General features: G+C 42.9%; 1 protein-coding gene across 1 annotated transcript; it reads right to left on the bottom strand.

Annotated features, from left to right (window-relative positions):
* Positions 1 to 2352: 2352 nt before the first annotated feature.
* LOC112467821 lies at positions 2353 to 9369 on the bottom strand. Its single transcript, XM_025036660.1, has 10 exons — positions 9171 to 9369; positions 7270 to 7439; positions 6847 to 7043; positions 6591 to 6623; positions 5810 to 5940; positions 5365 to 5551; positions 5074 to 5271; positions 2883 to 4877; positions 2671 to 2771; positions 2353 to 2576 (listed from the first exon to the last, which is right to left on the bottom strand). Exons 1-10 carry the CDS (start codon positions 9367 to 9369, stop codon positions 2353 to 2355), a joined length of 3435 nt encoding a protein of 1144 aa, XP_024892428.1.
* Between the last annotated feature and the right edge of the window lie 5416 nt (positions 9370 to 14785).

Genomic DNA, 14785 nt, shown 5'->3' with positions numbered 1-14785 from the left:
GAACTCTTATAAATCGCTTTAACAAGAAACTCGGTCTCGAACAGCGGAAAAATTCCCCCGCCGTTGAAACATCCGTCCTAATGCGATCCGATCATTTTTCTTTTCCTTCGTGCGCGACGAGAGGAAGAGAGGAAGAAAATGAGAAGCACCCGGAAAATATCCCGTGAAGTGCTTCGACATTTTGCGAGACGCACAAAAATGGGTTCTCTACAAATTTTTATCGCGGCGATAATGTTATCGCGGCGATAATGTTTTCGCGTAGGATGGAAACGGTTGATTTGTACGAGTGCGTTACGTATCGTGACGTATACTCTCGGGAGCCATATCGCCCATATCCCTCGCGTCGAGTCGAACTTCCAAGAAGATCAATCCAAAATTATTTCCCGTAGGACGATTACTCTGCCGAGGATAGTTCTTCCGGCATGCAGGTAACGAGGGCGCGAGATCACGCAAGGATGATAATTCAGTCCCGCAAGAGTAATAGCAAATTTGGCTATTGTTCCCTCAAGCGCGAAAAACTTGTGGTATTCGTTCGTTTAAATGGTATCTAAACAATGCCGTGATATTGCGATTTTTTTCATTTATTATTCTCTCTATTTCTTTTTTTTACCGTATTTTTTTACGCAATTTCGCGATAATCATAGAGTGCGTAGGTTTATTTTTCAAAATCGACAGCTATTCAAACCGTTGTTAGTTGTAGTAATTACAACGCCACGAGGCCGGTCTTCCTGGTACGGTTTCCAAGCCGTGGAAGCGGAAAACAAACAATCGCTTCGCAACTGCCTGTTTCAGTCCGCCCACGGCCCCGCGCGAATTTACATTTTCCACCGGCGCGGCGGGCTAAAGTTTCTCGAGCATATACGATATATCGACTGTTGCGGTTCCCAGGAGCGCGCCAGGTGCGTACTCCGCTACTTTTGTTCGGTTCGACAAGACTGCGTTAATGGAAGTTTCGTGTAAGCCAGGCGTTAATCTGGCACCGGACGATCCGACAACGAGCGGTACACTTTTTAAGGTGGCGACGCTGAGGCGATAACGACCGTCAATAATTCGCTACGATACTTTATGTCGATCGTCGAGTATTTGCCTCGCACCTAAATCAATAGGCGGCATATGACGGTAATAACGTTTAACGGTCGTCGATTAGCACGATATGAAATATCGGTGCAATTGAAGGGGGAAATATGTCTGACTAACTGGATAAATAGCAAGAAACTCTCGATAATAAAATTAGCAAGTGACATCATTTTGATTTAATTATTACCGCATCGCTGAAGATGGCTTAAAACATTCGATTTATAATTATGTATCTTATTATTTATTAAAGATCATCGGTTTAACACTAACTTACGCGCCGTCAACCGTGTTGAACTCTCAAAGCCCCTTTTTATTTGTCACGAAAAAAATATGTCTTTGCCGCAAGTTACGATGAGAAAAACGGGCGAGCGATAAAAGGCAGAAAACTGCCGTAATGCATGTACATGCCGTGACTCTTATACCCATCTCTTTGTCTCGAGTTTCAAGTAGAGTAAGCTCGAGGATGATTGGAATGAGCATTTCGGCGAAACGATGCTATCGATGCGTCACGCGAGTGTCCGATTATTTAACAGTTTCGTCGCATCCTTCCCGGAAAGTAACGTCACATGTCACACTTCTTTATCTGCACGCCATTTGCGAGATATTTGATCAATTTTCAGCTGATATATAAACCGATATACATATGCCGATGCACGTATACATACACCAAGTCGAGTGTTGTTTTTGTCTGGTCGCGGAAATGCATTTTTCTGCCAATCGATAGAGAGCGAAACTCCGCCTGCCTCTGCATTAATGATAACATCGCCAGCGTTCTATCAATCATCATGACACATTGGCACATCAGCGATCGCTAAATATGGGCGAAACTAGTTTATGCAAATAATACCCGACTATAGATAGAATCAGCGAGTCTTTATCTCGCAGCCTCATTAAATATATTCGATGAGGATCAACGTACTGCCAGCGACCTTCCGTCCTTGAGCAATTAACATATAAACGAGCGACAAACCGGAGAACCGGGTAGTTCGTCTACGTGTGCAATGAATCGACGTTACGTGAAGGTAATGATTGACAAGGCCATTGTAGCTTGTCGTGAAGGACTATACGACAAATGCGGGATACTGCCGACGATATGCCGGCATCGCCGCATTTTTCCAAAGGTCGCCTCTGCGATCATTGACCGTCATTCTAATGAATGCCGGTGTGATTGATTTAATGGTCGAAATTTAAAACAAAGAATTGGAAATTTATTGGCAGTTATTACTGCCGCTTCGCTATATTCCGTCATCTTCGCGGAAAATTAAAAACGTGTCGTTAGGTCTTAATTTTACGTACGTTTAGCTGCATGATGATCTGATTGTACGCCCAGTGCCACCGTTGCCTCGCCGTCATGTCTGGACGTTCCTTCAGTTGCGTGGGCACCGGCGTGACCCCGACCATCCCGAGGAGTTCCTCGTCGGCCGGCGGCTCTGGCGGACTTCTCGGCGGAGTGTCCATCTGAACGCTTTCATCCAACGACGCCTGCTTTATTATACTCCCTGAAAATTGAGTCAGCCGCTCGATTGATTAACAAGAAAATGTTATATAATATTGTATTTCTTATTTAATTAATAATTAGCAAAATAATCTTACCTCGCGGGCTTTCAATATGCGACAAAGGCGGAGTTTCTTTGTACTGATCAAGTGAGTCCTCACGAGAGTTACGAAGTAAGGCTTCCTCACCTCGTTCGTACCTTTAGCAGAAATAAAAAATTCATTACACATCCGAACTGATATGATATATCAAAGAAAGAACATTTTCAATTATTAATTATAATTTATAATTGTAAAATTTAATTTTATACCTCTCAAGAGTCTCGTCCCGCATCTGGTAGTCACCGTTCACTGTGTTGCTGAGAACAATATCGCTCTGATCTATCGACTCCTGATCCTTGAAGTGACCGCGTTGATAGCTCTCCGCTCTGGAGATGGGATGCGGCGTAAAGTTATGTCCGTAGTTGCTACCTCGTAGTTCTTTCTGTTGATACGAATCGGTCCTGGTGAGAGGCGGTTTGAATACTTCAGTGGTCGACGAGAAAGAATCCTTTCTAGGCAGTTGAGCGTACGATCCTCTACGACCGTAAGAATCCTCGGTGTAGTTATCCGAGACGTAAGAGTCCCCTCTCGTGAGTTTCGGTTTCTGCGAGAGCGTTTGCTGAGAGTGCTGATTCTGATGCGACAGTTGCGAATCCTTTCGCTGTGTCTCTTTAGGAATAATCTCTGGATAATCTTCATCATCGATAATATCCTCCTGATAGGAATCCGTTCTGGCCAACGGTCGTTTCCCGTTCACGATATTCGTAGTGGTGTGGACCATCGCGGTAGTGGTTACGTGGTTGGCCGTCACATGATTGCCTATCGTCATCGCCTGTGATTGAGCGACATTCTGAGGAGACTCAACTAAGGTGGCGGGCGCGGGACTCGAGTCACCCGCTGTCGAGTACTCGCTGTACGCCTTCTTGAGTTGACTGCTGTTGGAGCTCACGGCAGTTTCGAACGAGTCCTTCAGCTCGTCGTCCTTCGACTCGAGCGAGTCCGTATTCTGCTGAAGAAGCGGACTGGCCTCGCGCTTGCTGAGTTTCTTTCTTCTCGAGTTGCTCAACGCATCTTCATTTTCTTGAGACTGATAGATATATTCCGATTCGCTCGATGGATAACCATTCGGTCTTGTCTGACCTCGTGGCGTGGTCACGGATAGCTCAGGCACTTCGCTCTGTCTTCTGTCCGTCGCCGTCGCTGTATCCTCTTTGTAACGCTGCTCCTCAAAGGACCCTTGATACGAGTCTGGATACTCGTCGTACGACTCTTGATAATTATACGTCGTAGGCACGTCATTCTGCTTACTATACGGAGTATGATAGTCTACGAAATCTTCCTGCGGCTGCTTGGTATAGGATTCCTGATAATTATCCTGTGACGTAACAGGCACTTGATTATACGTCTCTTGATAAGTCTTCTGATAATCGGTCGACGTATTGATATTGTACTGGGAATCATACTGTTCCGGCTGATACTGATTATAGGTGTTCGTGACGTTATTTTGATCGTAAACGCTCGTCGGCACGGTAGTAACACCGTAATCGTCGTATTGCTCTTGATAAACGTCCTGCTGCTTGTATTCCGGCTGTTGATATTGAACGTTGTTCTGATCAAAGCCCATCTCGTGATAATTGTCCTCAATTATCATGCCGTCGGGTTTGTCGTACTGATTCTTTGCCTGATTCGCGTACTGGTGATCGTTCGCCTGGCTAGCAACTGGATATGTCGTGTCCAGATACGCTTCTTGATACGCCTGAGTGTTTTGCTGCGCGTAAGGTTGCTGGTACTCGTCCTTGTATGAGTTCTGTTGCGCGTACGTTGTCTGTTCGTAGCTATTCGGCATTTGTTGTTGCTCTGGATACGATTGACCATATTGGCCATCGACTTGCGGCGTATAACCGTACTGATTATCCTGATTTACCTCGGGATACCGAGTCTTGTTAACGGAGTCGGTCTGACTGCTCTGCTGCTGGCTATAAATGTTCTCCGTATACGTGTCCTGCGGCAGATTGTCCTGACTACGATAAGCGTAATTATAGTCCTCATTATAGTCGGATTTGTAGTAGCTCTCCTCGGAGGGCGTTCTAGTCTTTGGCAGTTGTCTGCTCGGCGTAGCGGGCAGAGAAGCGAGCTTACGGTTGATCACCACGTTGCTCGGTTTGGTCGGGGTCGGAGGTAGTTTCTTACCGGTGCCACCCTCCTGCCGCGACATCGGACGTTGCTGCGGCTGCAAGATCTTCCGGCGACGAGTATTATATCCGCTTTAGAAAGAAATATCAAGTATTTAATGTGTGTATATGTTCAGGTATATCATTCTTTTAAGTTTTTCCTTCTTTAAATTTTAATTTGTGTTTTTAACTTTTTAACTTTCAGTAATTGTAGCACATTCCAACGTTCCGCTTATAATAAAATTTATCATAAAATTAGAATCAAAGAGAAAATTCTATAATGACATACTTATAGTCGAGCTCATCCGATTCATAGCTACGCTGTCTGGTAACAGTGGGTCTGTAGTCCGGCCGATGTATACCGATGCTCGAAGCCGGCCTCTGTGGAAGCGTCTTTCGGTTTCGTTTATTTTCATAGTGCGTATTTGTTCCTAAGAATCGTTTCCCTCCACTGTCCCACTGTCTGTCCTCATCGTCCTGACCATATCTGCGAAGAGAGAAAGAGAGACGGAGATTAGTTTCTTTTTCGACAATTACATTCTTTTTCTTCGCGGTTTTTATTGGCGCCGTACTGGCTTACCTCTCATCCTGATAGACGTATCCCGTTATGGTATCATAGTATTCGTTATACCTAATATCCGTCTCGCATTCCGGATACGTGGCGCTCATTTTACCCACTCTACCGTCGATATATCCATCAGCGTAATACGAGTGATCGTCGTATAGGGTCATCTGTCTCTCCAGAGACGGTCTTCTATACGGAATTGCTTGGAAAACAGGCAAAAAAATCATACACATTCGTCTTTATTCCTGACATAGCGAATATTTGATAAAATTGAAAGCAAATGAGTTTAATTAAAAATACGCAGACACATTTAATGAATTTATTTATTGTTGTGTAGCTAAGAGTAGAATCTAGGATTATTGCAAGGATAGAGAAGGGGAAGGAGTAAACAAAAGATATGGAGAAAAATGCAAGAAATTTTATTGAATAATCGACGATGCATTTAATCGTGGCCCAGTACCTTTTCCTCTCGGTCTTCTTGTAGTAGACGTCGTGTTGTTGGAGTAATATTCAGTATCGCTATAAATTCTCGTATCATCGACCCTCGTGCTACGATAATCGTATGTACCCTCGCTGTACCAGCCGTCTTGGCTGAAAGCATGAAACAACTATCAAAACTCTTGAGTCACATTCAGAACGAAGGAATTGAACCGAAAATGAGATGACTCATGATAAGGGACTTTTTGTCGACCTTCCTGAATGATCAGCTGCAATTACTAACTGCACCATGCAAATGCCTGTGAATTGGTTTAATGTACTGCTCCAAATTGCAAATTACAATAACATCTTTAATTTAATTGATGTACATTCGATAGTATATGTATTTCTCGCGTTATAATTCTCGAGATAATTTTAAGTCGCAGAGGCAAAGCCACATGCAACTAAAATATAAGCCACGTAACAACTATCAATTAAAGGCATGAGTTTCTTATTTTCTTATGTACGTTATTAAGGCGAAACGAGTGCTCAGCGATGGTGGCCTACTAACGTACGGCTCGCCCGACGTAATCACTGTTACAATCGATGTGTTTGCAATTGCATACGATTAATTGAGTGCAATGCAATCACAAGCTAAACCTAGCGTTGCGGTAATGCACGGTGCCGATCGTGATACGCACGGTAAGAACACAACAAAAACATGATGGATGAAGTTGATAATCGCATATGCGTGAGAGTGAGTGTGTGCTGTAGAGGTTCACTGAAATTCTCACGAAATCACCGCGGCCGCGCTCGTATCATACCTGTCCTCGTAATCCCACGTGTGCTTCCGTCGTCTGAATCAGGCAAGAAAATAAAATAAACGATTTTCTTCCGTCGTATTAATCTTTGTGAACTTAATAATAGGGGTTGTGCGCAATTGGCGCGTGAATAATAAACGCTCTTTGCTTTCGCACAAAATAGAATCGTTACGTAGGAATCGCCAATATGTTTAAGCGCTGGTTTATTACATTATTGTCGAATAATTGGGAATTCTCGCGGCCTTTCAGCGCGTAGTACCTGTATTCCTTATAGTGCTTCGGTCTACTGTTGTAGAAGAGTGGCTCGGAAGACTCTGAAGGATGCTGCTGGCCCTGCAAGTACCGCTGCGGTAGACCGTCCTCCGGATATGGCTCGTCATATCTCGGACTGTGAGCCGAACCTCCGTAACTTCCGTAATTACCAGGTGCCAGCCTTCCTCCGACGGTGACTGGAATCTGGCGACGTTACTTTCTTAATCTACTACTTTGTAATTAAAATGTCGCCGACGGAGAGCGACAAGCGGATTAGAAAAGCATTCAATCGTTCAAATGACAGTCCAGATAGTTTTGCGACTAAATCGCTTGAGAATACTGAACGTTACGTTATTAGGAGTCATTTAATAAAGTATCTATTTCTTTTTAAGTGTCCGGTGCAGAAAACTTTTCCGCCGTCGATCGATACCTGATGATCGTCTCTCTCGTAACTATTTTCTCTCGACGTCTCGAGGGACCTTTGAGGTGTAGCCAATTGGTTAGCCGCCGTACGAAACTGCGAGGCCGAGCTGTTCGCGCCCTGCCCACCTACTGGATAATTCAAATCCGACGTGTAGTCGGAGTCCTCTGAGTATCCCGCTGAAAGATGGATTACAATGTATTGTATAGCGTACTGGAGGAAACGATCGGAGGGACTGGAGTAAAAGTCTTTAGCGACGCCTGATAGTGCTCTGACGACTTTGCATTGGGATATTGGATACGTCGCCTCGCTTCTGCAAATGTCGACGGAAATCGTTTTATTTTCCTACGGCTGAAGAATGTTAGAAAACAAAATGCATACAACTGAAAAAAGAAAATAAAAGTCAATACTTCGAGCAGGCAGAAATACAAATTGTTATTATTATTACTATTATTTATTTTTTTTGCAATTAATAATCCGCTAAATGTAAATTCTAAAATGTAAGTTCTATTTTCAGGGCTGTCTATTACAACGCAAATCGATATAATGTATTTTCACAAAATTCACGTTTACATTCAGAATAGTGAGTTAACGGTTCGCGTTCGTTTCCCTGAATAAAACGTGAAGCCAATTCCAACTTCGTCGTGACAGTTTCGTAACTTCCCGCAGGCAGAATTGGTCGATATTGGTAGAATCCGGGAACTGAAGTGGGTGCAATAGCAGGAAGCAAGATAAGTATAGTTAACAGCCATGCGACAAATTGATCGTTATGTATAGGCACCGTCTCGATTTAATTTTTTATTTATTTTTTTTTTTAGTCTCTCGTGTGTGTCTTTTTTTTCTTCCGGAAATTGGGACCGGTAGGAATGCAAATTATCGTACGGAGGGTATTATGGAACGTTTGCAAAGAACATAGAACGAAAAGATCGGCCAGACACCAACGATTTGTTCAGTACAGAGAGAGAGCTAGTTTGCTTGCTACATGCCTTCTCATAGCTGTTACACGGGCTAGGGGTTGCTAGAAGGGGGTGTAACAACTGGGGTGGTAAGTTACCGACGACACGTCGATAGCCGATAACACATATGAAATGGCGTCTCGTATGCCTGTTCCTTCTAGGGTACCACGGCTACGTATGTACTCTCCGTGGATAAGACACGCGGCGTACGATCGCTGATTGCAAAATAGGAACCAGCACGTAATCAAATTGATTTCTCGCATGGAAAAATAAGGGCGTAAAAGTTTTATGACTTACTCGGAAGTAGCGTTCAAGCGAACGACCTAGAAAGCCACGGTTTCTAAAAATACTGCAAGTATGTCAGACGACCCGACGTGTGGATGAAAGTGTCGTGTGACGTAGGCTGCAGCAAATTAGTGCTCGCGATGTAAATATTACAAGGCGTTATTCGCATATGACTATCGATCTTCTCGCGTATCTTTTTTTCTCCTCGCAATTAGAGACCAAAAAAAAAAACGAGTAGCAACGATCGCGAACAGTGTAGAACGAAAATATCGCGAGTAGCAAGAGAGTGCATCATAAATGCGCGCCGCGATAGACCCGTAATAGAGAATGTGAAAGGTACGCGCAGAACAAAGCTGGAATCGAAATAATTCAATATCTGTATTTTTACTTTAATACCGTACGCTAACTCCATCATAAAAGATCGATACCGTGATTTTCTTGCTTTCTCGGCTTACGTCGGGAGATGTACGCGTTTTATTTACTTCGAATTCGCCGTCAAATCAAATTTCCACGGGAGAAAGAAAAATCAATCCTCGGCACATCGCGAGCGAATCCGTGCCGGATCAGAGACGGAATCGATCGGGGACGTTTCTCTCGCGCGTCGAGATTCGTAACGAGCGATTCGAATAAGATATCAGCCATCTAGACTGTAACTTGGACGGTACTTACAGTGGCCTATATTGTACAATATCTGCCTTCGTGCCTGTTCGGCCCGCGCCTCCTGGTCCATCATGTTGTTCAGCATTTCCAGCTTCCTCTGCAGATCGGCCGCCTCCGTGTTCTCGGGGTCTTTCGAAAAGATAGATATCGATGGGGAAACAATTAATCGCGAGTCTCGATAATCTGACGTTTTCAATCGATCTGTCATCCTAAGTTTACTTAGATACGTACTTAGTTCTCGTGAAAAAAAAAATTGACTAAATAGAATGCTGCCTATATCGTGTGTCTACAACAATGTTCGACTAGTCCATCTAACAAGCTCGCGATCAAAACAGCTACAAGAACTTTGCATTTTGACAAAATATTATTCGTAGGCCCTTACATAATCGTATTTTCTCTTTTTTTTCTAATTTAACTGATGTAAAATCATCGGAAACACGTCCGTTTGCCGTAATCAGGTGTACACATTGCTCGAAAATTGCGCAAATCTCGGTAAGTGGTCTAGAAAGAGCGCAATCCGCCTCGCCAGATTACTCTGCATAAATAATATCAACTCTCAGCGTTATATCCCTTTCCGCCCGCCCTTCTCCCCCACCCCCCTCTCTCTCTCTCTCTCTCTCTGCGCTCAATCATAATTACATATTGAACTAACAAACTCCCGAGGAAGGCTTGCAAACTTTATCAAACTACGACAACTCGCGACTCGCCGCTTCCGGAGAGCTCAGACCGATTTATTATGGGACTATTTCGCGAGCTACTCCATTCCAGCCAACAATTCTGCTACTCTGACGACGTTGGAAGATACTCCCTGATGGAAAGAAGAGGACGGCCGTCCTAGCGTTTACTCCACGCGCGTGTCGAGTGCATTAGTTTCTCTTGTTTTGCTATCGCACTTTCCACCCTGTCGCTAAGGACAGTCTTGCTACTTAACTAGCACTTCGATCGGCTACTTAGAATGTAGACGTCTTGATGAAAATACCATCTTACCCCAAAATGGAGCACGTTTCATTCGTGAGAAAACGTTAAATATTAGCCACCCTGTGCACAAGTAGGAAAATGTCTCTCTTGATCACTATACAGGCTGCGCTTTCGTTTGAAAAGCGATCAGATGCTGCAATAGCGCGATCTTAGCACGGATGCTTTTTGTATCTCGTTCTCCTTGGATTGGAGACGTTATAAGACCGCATGTATCTCGTTGCCCTTTTGCGTGTAATTTCTGTTGAATCTTGGCCACAGCTCGCCACTGTGTATCGCAGGGAGCACGATTTCCAACGTCGTATATATCTCATCTACCTCTCTGGATACAATTAAAAAAAGGGTCAAGCCTTTGACCCTTGAGGAGAACGGTTCGCCTCGCGAGTGCCGTCCGCTCTCCTTTGAGAATCGTCAGCCGCTGCCGGCGTAAGTTTCGGTCCTACCTTAACCTCGGAGGTATATGTCTCCACACTCTCCACCCCTTCAGTGACCCTCGTTATTCGCCCTGCAACCGCAAGCCGGCGGCTCTTTCACCCGTCTTGCGCGCCGACTCCGTCGTCTCATCGGCAAATACGCGGGGAAAAAAATGGAAGAAAAAGGAAGCTCACATTCACAGCTGAGTGTCGTAACGCGGAAATTGGAAAAAAGTATCTTGCAAAAGTATCTTGCGACTACGTCGTCCCGCTGTCGCACATTTCCGGCTGGACGGGCGAAATAAATGCAATGTCATAACTGCAGGCGTCGGTAATGGCGTACACAGTAACAGCTGGCCACCCGTATATTGACAAACTTTTAGCGACAACCGTGACGCTCATCGCGAAAGCGGTCTTCTTCTCCTCGCTTACAAAAGTGCTTCCTCTATTTCTGCACTCCTCGTTATTTTCCTCGTTCCTCTGTCAGACGTCACTCACCTTCGGATGGCTAAATTAAGGACAACGGTCGATATCGCGGCCGAATATATTTGGAGACGAGTTCACGTACTGTATAATGTGATAGTTGTATAAAATGTACTCCCCATCGTACTCTCGTATCTCGTCTTTACTATGGAAGTTTCAACGCTGTTACTGTTCGATGTTATCCGCTAAATATATTCGGTATATACATTATTTTGTTAATTATAATTGTAAGACCTAATTCGCATTATTCTCTCCGTCGTCTTCGATTTCGTGCACAATTATGGCGGAGCGACCTTCCGGAAGGAGAAGCGCCCGTGCTCCTCGTAGATTCTCAAAGAAACGAAATAAATTTTACACAATAGAGCGCCCGAAACCGTGGTTCCCACCCTCTTCGTGTTCTCTCGCCGCTTGAAGGAATTATACCACGTTACCGTGCTTTTCAAGCAGATTCTATTGATTCTTTCTCGACTTGAAAGAATCGCTTCAGCTGACTTCGAATGAGCGTTTGACGTCTCTCTGGTGGAAACGATTGAAAAGATTTTCCGCGTCAATATAAAACGTCTCGAGAAATACTCGAAATCTTCTCAAACATCTCATCGCCATTATCACACAATTATGTAGGAATAAGTTAGTATAATAAAAGAACGTATTTATCAAACTTCAACAATCTTGGCGATTCTCATTGGATTAATACATTAATTGGATCAATATTATTAAATATTTAATCCTTTATTATTATCTTATTTATATTTTAACAAAATTAAATCCATCATAAAAATATCTGGATAATAAAATATTCAATACCATTTCATCGACTTATCTTAAGGCAGCGGATTGCCTGGAATAGCACCAAGAGTGAACTCGCGTATTTCGTTCTAAATGGATCGCCTTATATACCGACAAGCGACACAGGTGACGATTTACTACCGAGTTAAATCTCCGGAAGGTCGTCTTCGTTCTACTCATCACTCCTCGTCGCTTTTGTCTCTCTAACCTCGTATATCCGGTTTGCTTCTTCGTATTCGGTCACGTACATGGCTGAACGGAAGCGTATAATTAATCTATTTTAAATGACACGGAATAAATAATTATCTTTCAGAATACGTGAGATAACAGATTCTACTGAAATAGCATTTTTCACGATTTTTCATGGGGTTTTTTAAATACTTGATTACAAACTACAACTACAATCAAATTAGTTAATCACAATATCAATTTAAATAAAAAAAAAAACGTTCCAAAACAACCTTTTTGTAAAAAATAAAAAGTGGCACGCGGTTTGATATTTCATTAGTTACGTTTTAAATTCGCATATTAATATCGATTGACAACGTGCACGATGGCCGATGGCTAAAAAATGTCCTATTTATTGTGTCAATATTTATTATGTTGCAAACATTAAATATTGACCGTTATTCGCGTACATTTTGAATGTCTAGATTTTGCCGCAGGAAAGTCAGATATATCGCGCACGATACGCGTTCCGCATGTTAAACATTACGAAGTAATATATTAACGAGAATATTGTTGTGTGCGCTATATGCATATATCAGAAACGACGAAGAAGAGAATCCTTCTTCGGATATAATGTGTTCGAGCAATGTATACATCCGTTATCTGTGCATCCCTTTTTTAAAAGTTAAAGAGAACTTTATTACATATATTTGCTTACACATCCGTATTAAAAATAATAATAATAATAATTGTCGGTAATAATATCGAATATCGAATTTCTATGCATTATAATCATCCTAGGATATCATATACAAAAAGAATCTTTGAGAGGAGTTGAATAAACGAACAACTTATCTCGACGTTCTTTCAAAGTGTCTCTCTCTTTTTCTCGAAATATCGCGTGAATGTCTTCATTGTACGAGAGAACGGTCGCGGAGAAAAAGAATAGGTACACAACTCCACGATGCTTGCTCATGCTTGAATAAGATTGAACTATAAAAGGGCTCTCGTCATCGCACCCGAATGAAATCGTACGTAACGATGGACAGTGTACTAACCACTAATAACGGTATTGCTCCCCCATCGTGGTTTGTTTGTGATTCTGACGTTAACGTTACTAGTAATGCCACAGCACAATTCCCGTGTAACTAATTACAAGATACAGATATAGTTTACGTAAGACAGATAGGTAGAGAGAGACGGAAATAGAGCGGAAAAAAGGGGAACAAGTGTCTACGGACAGTCGTTAATTACAGTGTCGCAGCCATAGCTTAATGTATCTGCAGGTACCCTCTGTTTCATGTATCGATACTTGAAAGAACAACACATTGTATGTACATACAACAGAATCTCTGATCTCTTTCTCTTTCTTATCTGTATTCACTTAAAATCACCTCCCCCCCCCTATTGTGCTATCGCCGCGCCACTGCGTGCACGTGCGATGGTGCTTCGGGAGTAAGTGTGTGTGCGTACGTGTGTGTGGGCTCACACGAAAAAAAAAGAACTTATACCTGAAGAGAGAAAGTTTCTCTTTTGTCTTCAGTCGATTCAAGTTAATATCGACCAATTGAACGAATGCAATGCGCAAAAATGCAGCGCCTGAAAGCGAGGCGCCGGATGCTCGATTAATGCATCACATAATTGCGTCACAAGGCTCATTATTTTTCTGTGGCGTAAGAGATCATCTTAATGAGAAGAAGACATTTAAGATGCACGAACTAGTGATAACATTTATCGTACAAACAAAATAGTGGGCGTGTTCTGCAATAATAATTCTTCCGAGCGTGTAATAAATATCTGAAGCCTGTCTCCATCCCAATTAAGTAATTAAACAGTTACGCAACTTTCTTCAGGTTCTCCACGTTACAAACGAGTTATGTACTCGTATGCTGAAATAATGCAGTTTAACCATCATAATATCCATCAGTGCGAATAACAAAGCTAATTAAAATGATATTAAACTGACGCAAAACAAAGAGAAACGGAAGCTAGCAAATAATTAATCAAATAATGAGAAGAGAAGGATATTTCAATGAACAAATATTTGAGGACATAATAATTCAAACAAATCGCTTTTGAAGTTTAAATCGAATATGAAAAGTTTATGAAATAAATGTGACGGTTAAAATTTATCGGGAGGAATCGTCACCGTCTGTACTTGCTGAGCGATCGCTTTTATCGTTTTCATCTGCTTCTTCTGTTAATGTTAATAAATTTTTCACTACGTGCATCACTCATAAACACAGTGCTCGTTTTAAAGGCACGTAACGTTCGGTGACTGCTTCATCGACCCTTTAGACATTCATTGGAAACGTCGCATGGAAAATATTTTATCTCATTTGCAACAATATTGCCGCGCGGACAGTAGCGTGAGCGTATATTTTCATTTCCCGGTAAAATAGAATAACAATAGCGCGCCGGACGAGGGCAATCAAAGAGAATACGTGAAAGCAGAAACATCGAACATCCCACCTCTTTTCGCTAAACTCACACATGACAGTTCTTCACACGCAGTGATCTGGTGGTGAAGAAGGGATCATTCGGGATGATGATGCTGTGCTTGTTTTACGGCGCGCGGCGTTGTGTTTCTCGGTCGGCGATACCCGAGACAATAAAACCGACGCGACGTATCGCTATACGCGGAAAAGTATTCGAAGAACAACGGAATTTTAAAAATTACGAAAATACGTCGCGCGTTGGGTTTTCCCGGTGATGCGGCGCGTCGACGGCGACTTTCGAGGTAAAGGGTTCTAAGTAGGTTTTCAGTAACACGGCCGCGTCCGTCGCAACATCGCATAA

The sequence above is a fragment of the Temnothorax curvispinosus genome, unplaced genomic scaffold, assembly GCF_003070985.1.
Source record: "Temnothorax curvispinosus isolate PA1 unplaced genomic scaffold, ASM307098v1 QBEX01017816.1, whole genome shotgun sequence".
Lineage (NCBI taxonomy): Eukaryota > Metazoa > Arthropoda > Insecta > Hymenoptera > Formicidae > Temnothorax > Temnothorax curvispinosus.
Note: the sequence above shows the minus strand (reverse complement) of the source record. Positions and strands in the feature narration are given on the sequence as shown.

What these genes read in the sequence shown, in the direction of transcription:
- LOC112467821 (XM_025036660.1), bottom strand. Translation starts at nt 9,369, where the DNA reads ATGACAGATCGATTGAAAACGTCAGATTATCGAGACTCGCGATTAATT. An exon ending in AAGAAGACCGAGAGGAAAAG is followed by an intron (nt 5,552 to 5,809) that starts GTACTGGGCCAC and finishes CTGTTTTCCAAG; the next exon opens with CAATTCCGTATAGAAGACCG. An exon ending in TCGGATGAGCTCGACTATAA is followed by an intron (nt 4,878 to 5,073) that starts GTATGTCATTAT and finishes TTCTTTCTAAAG; the next exon opens with CGGATATAATACTCGTCGCC.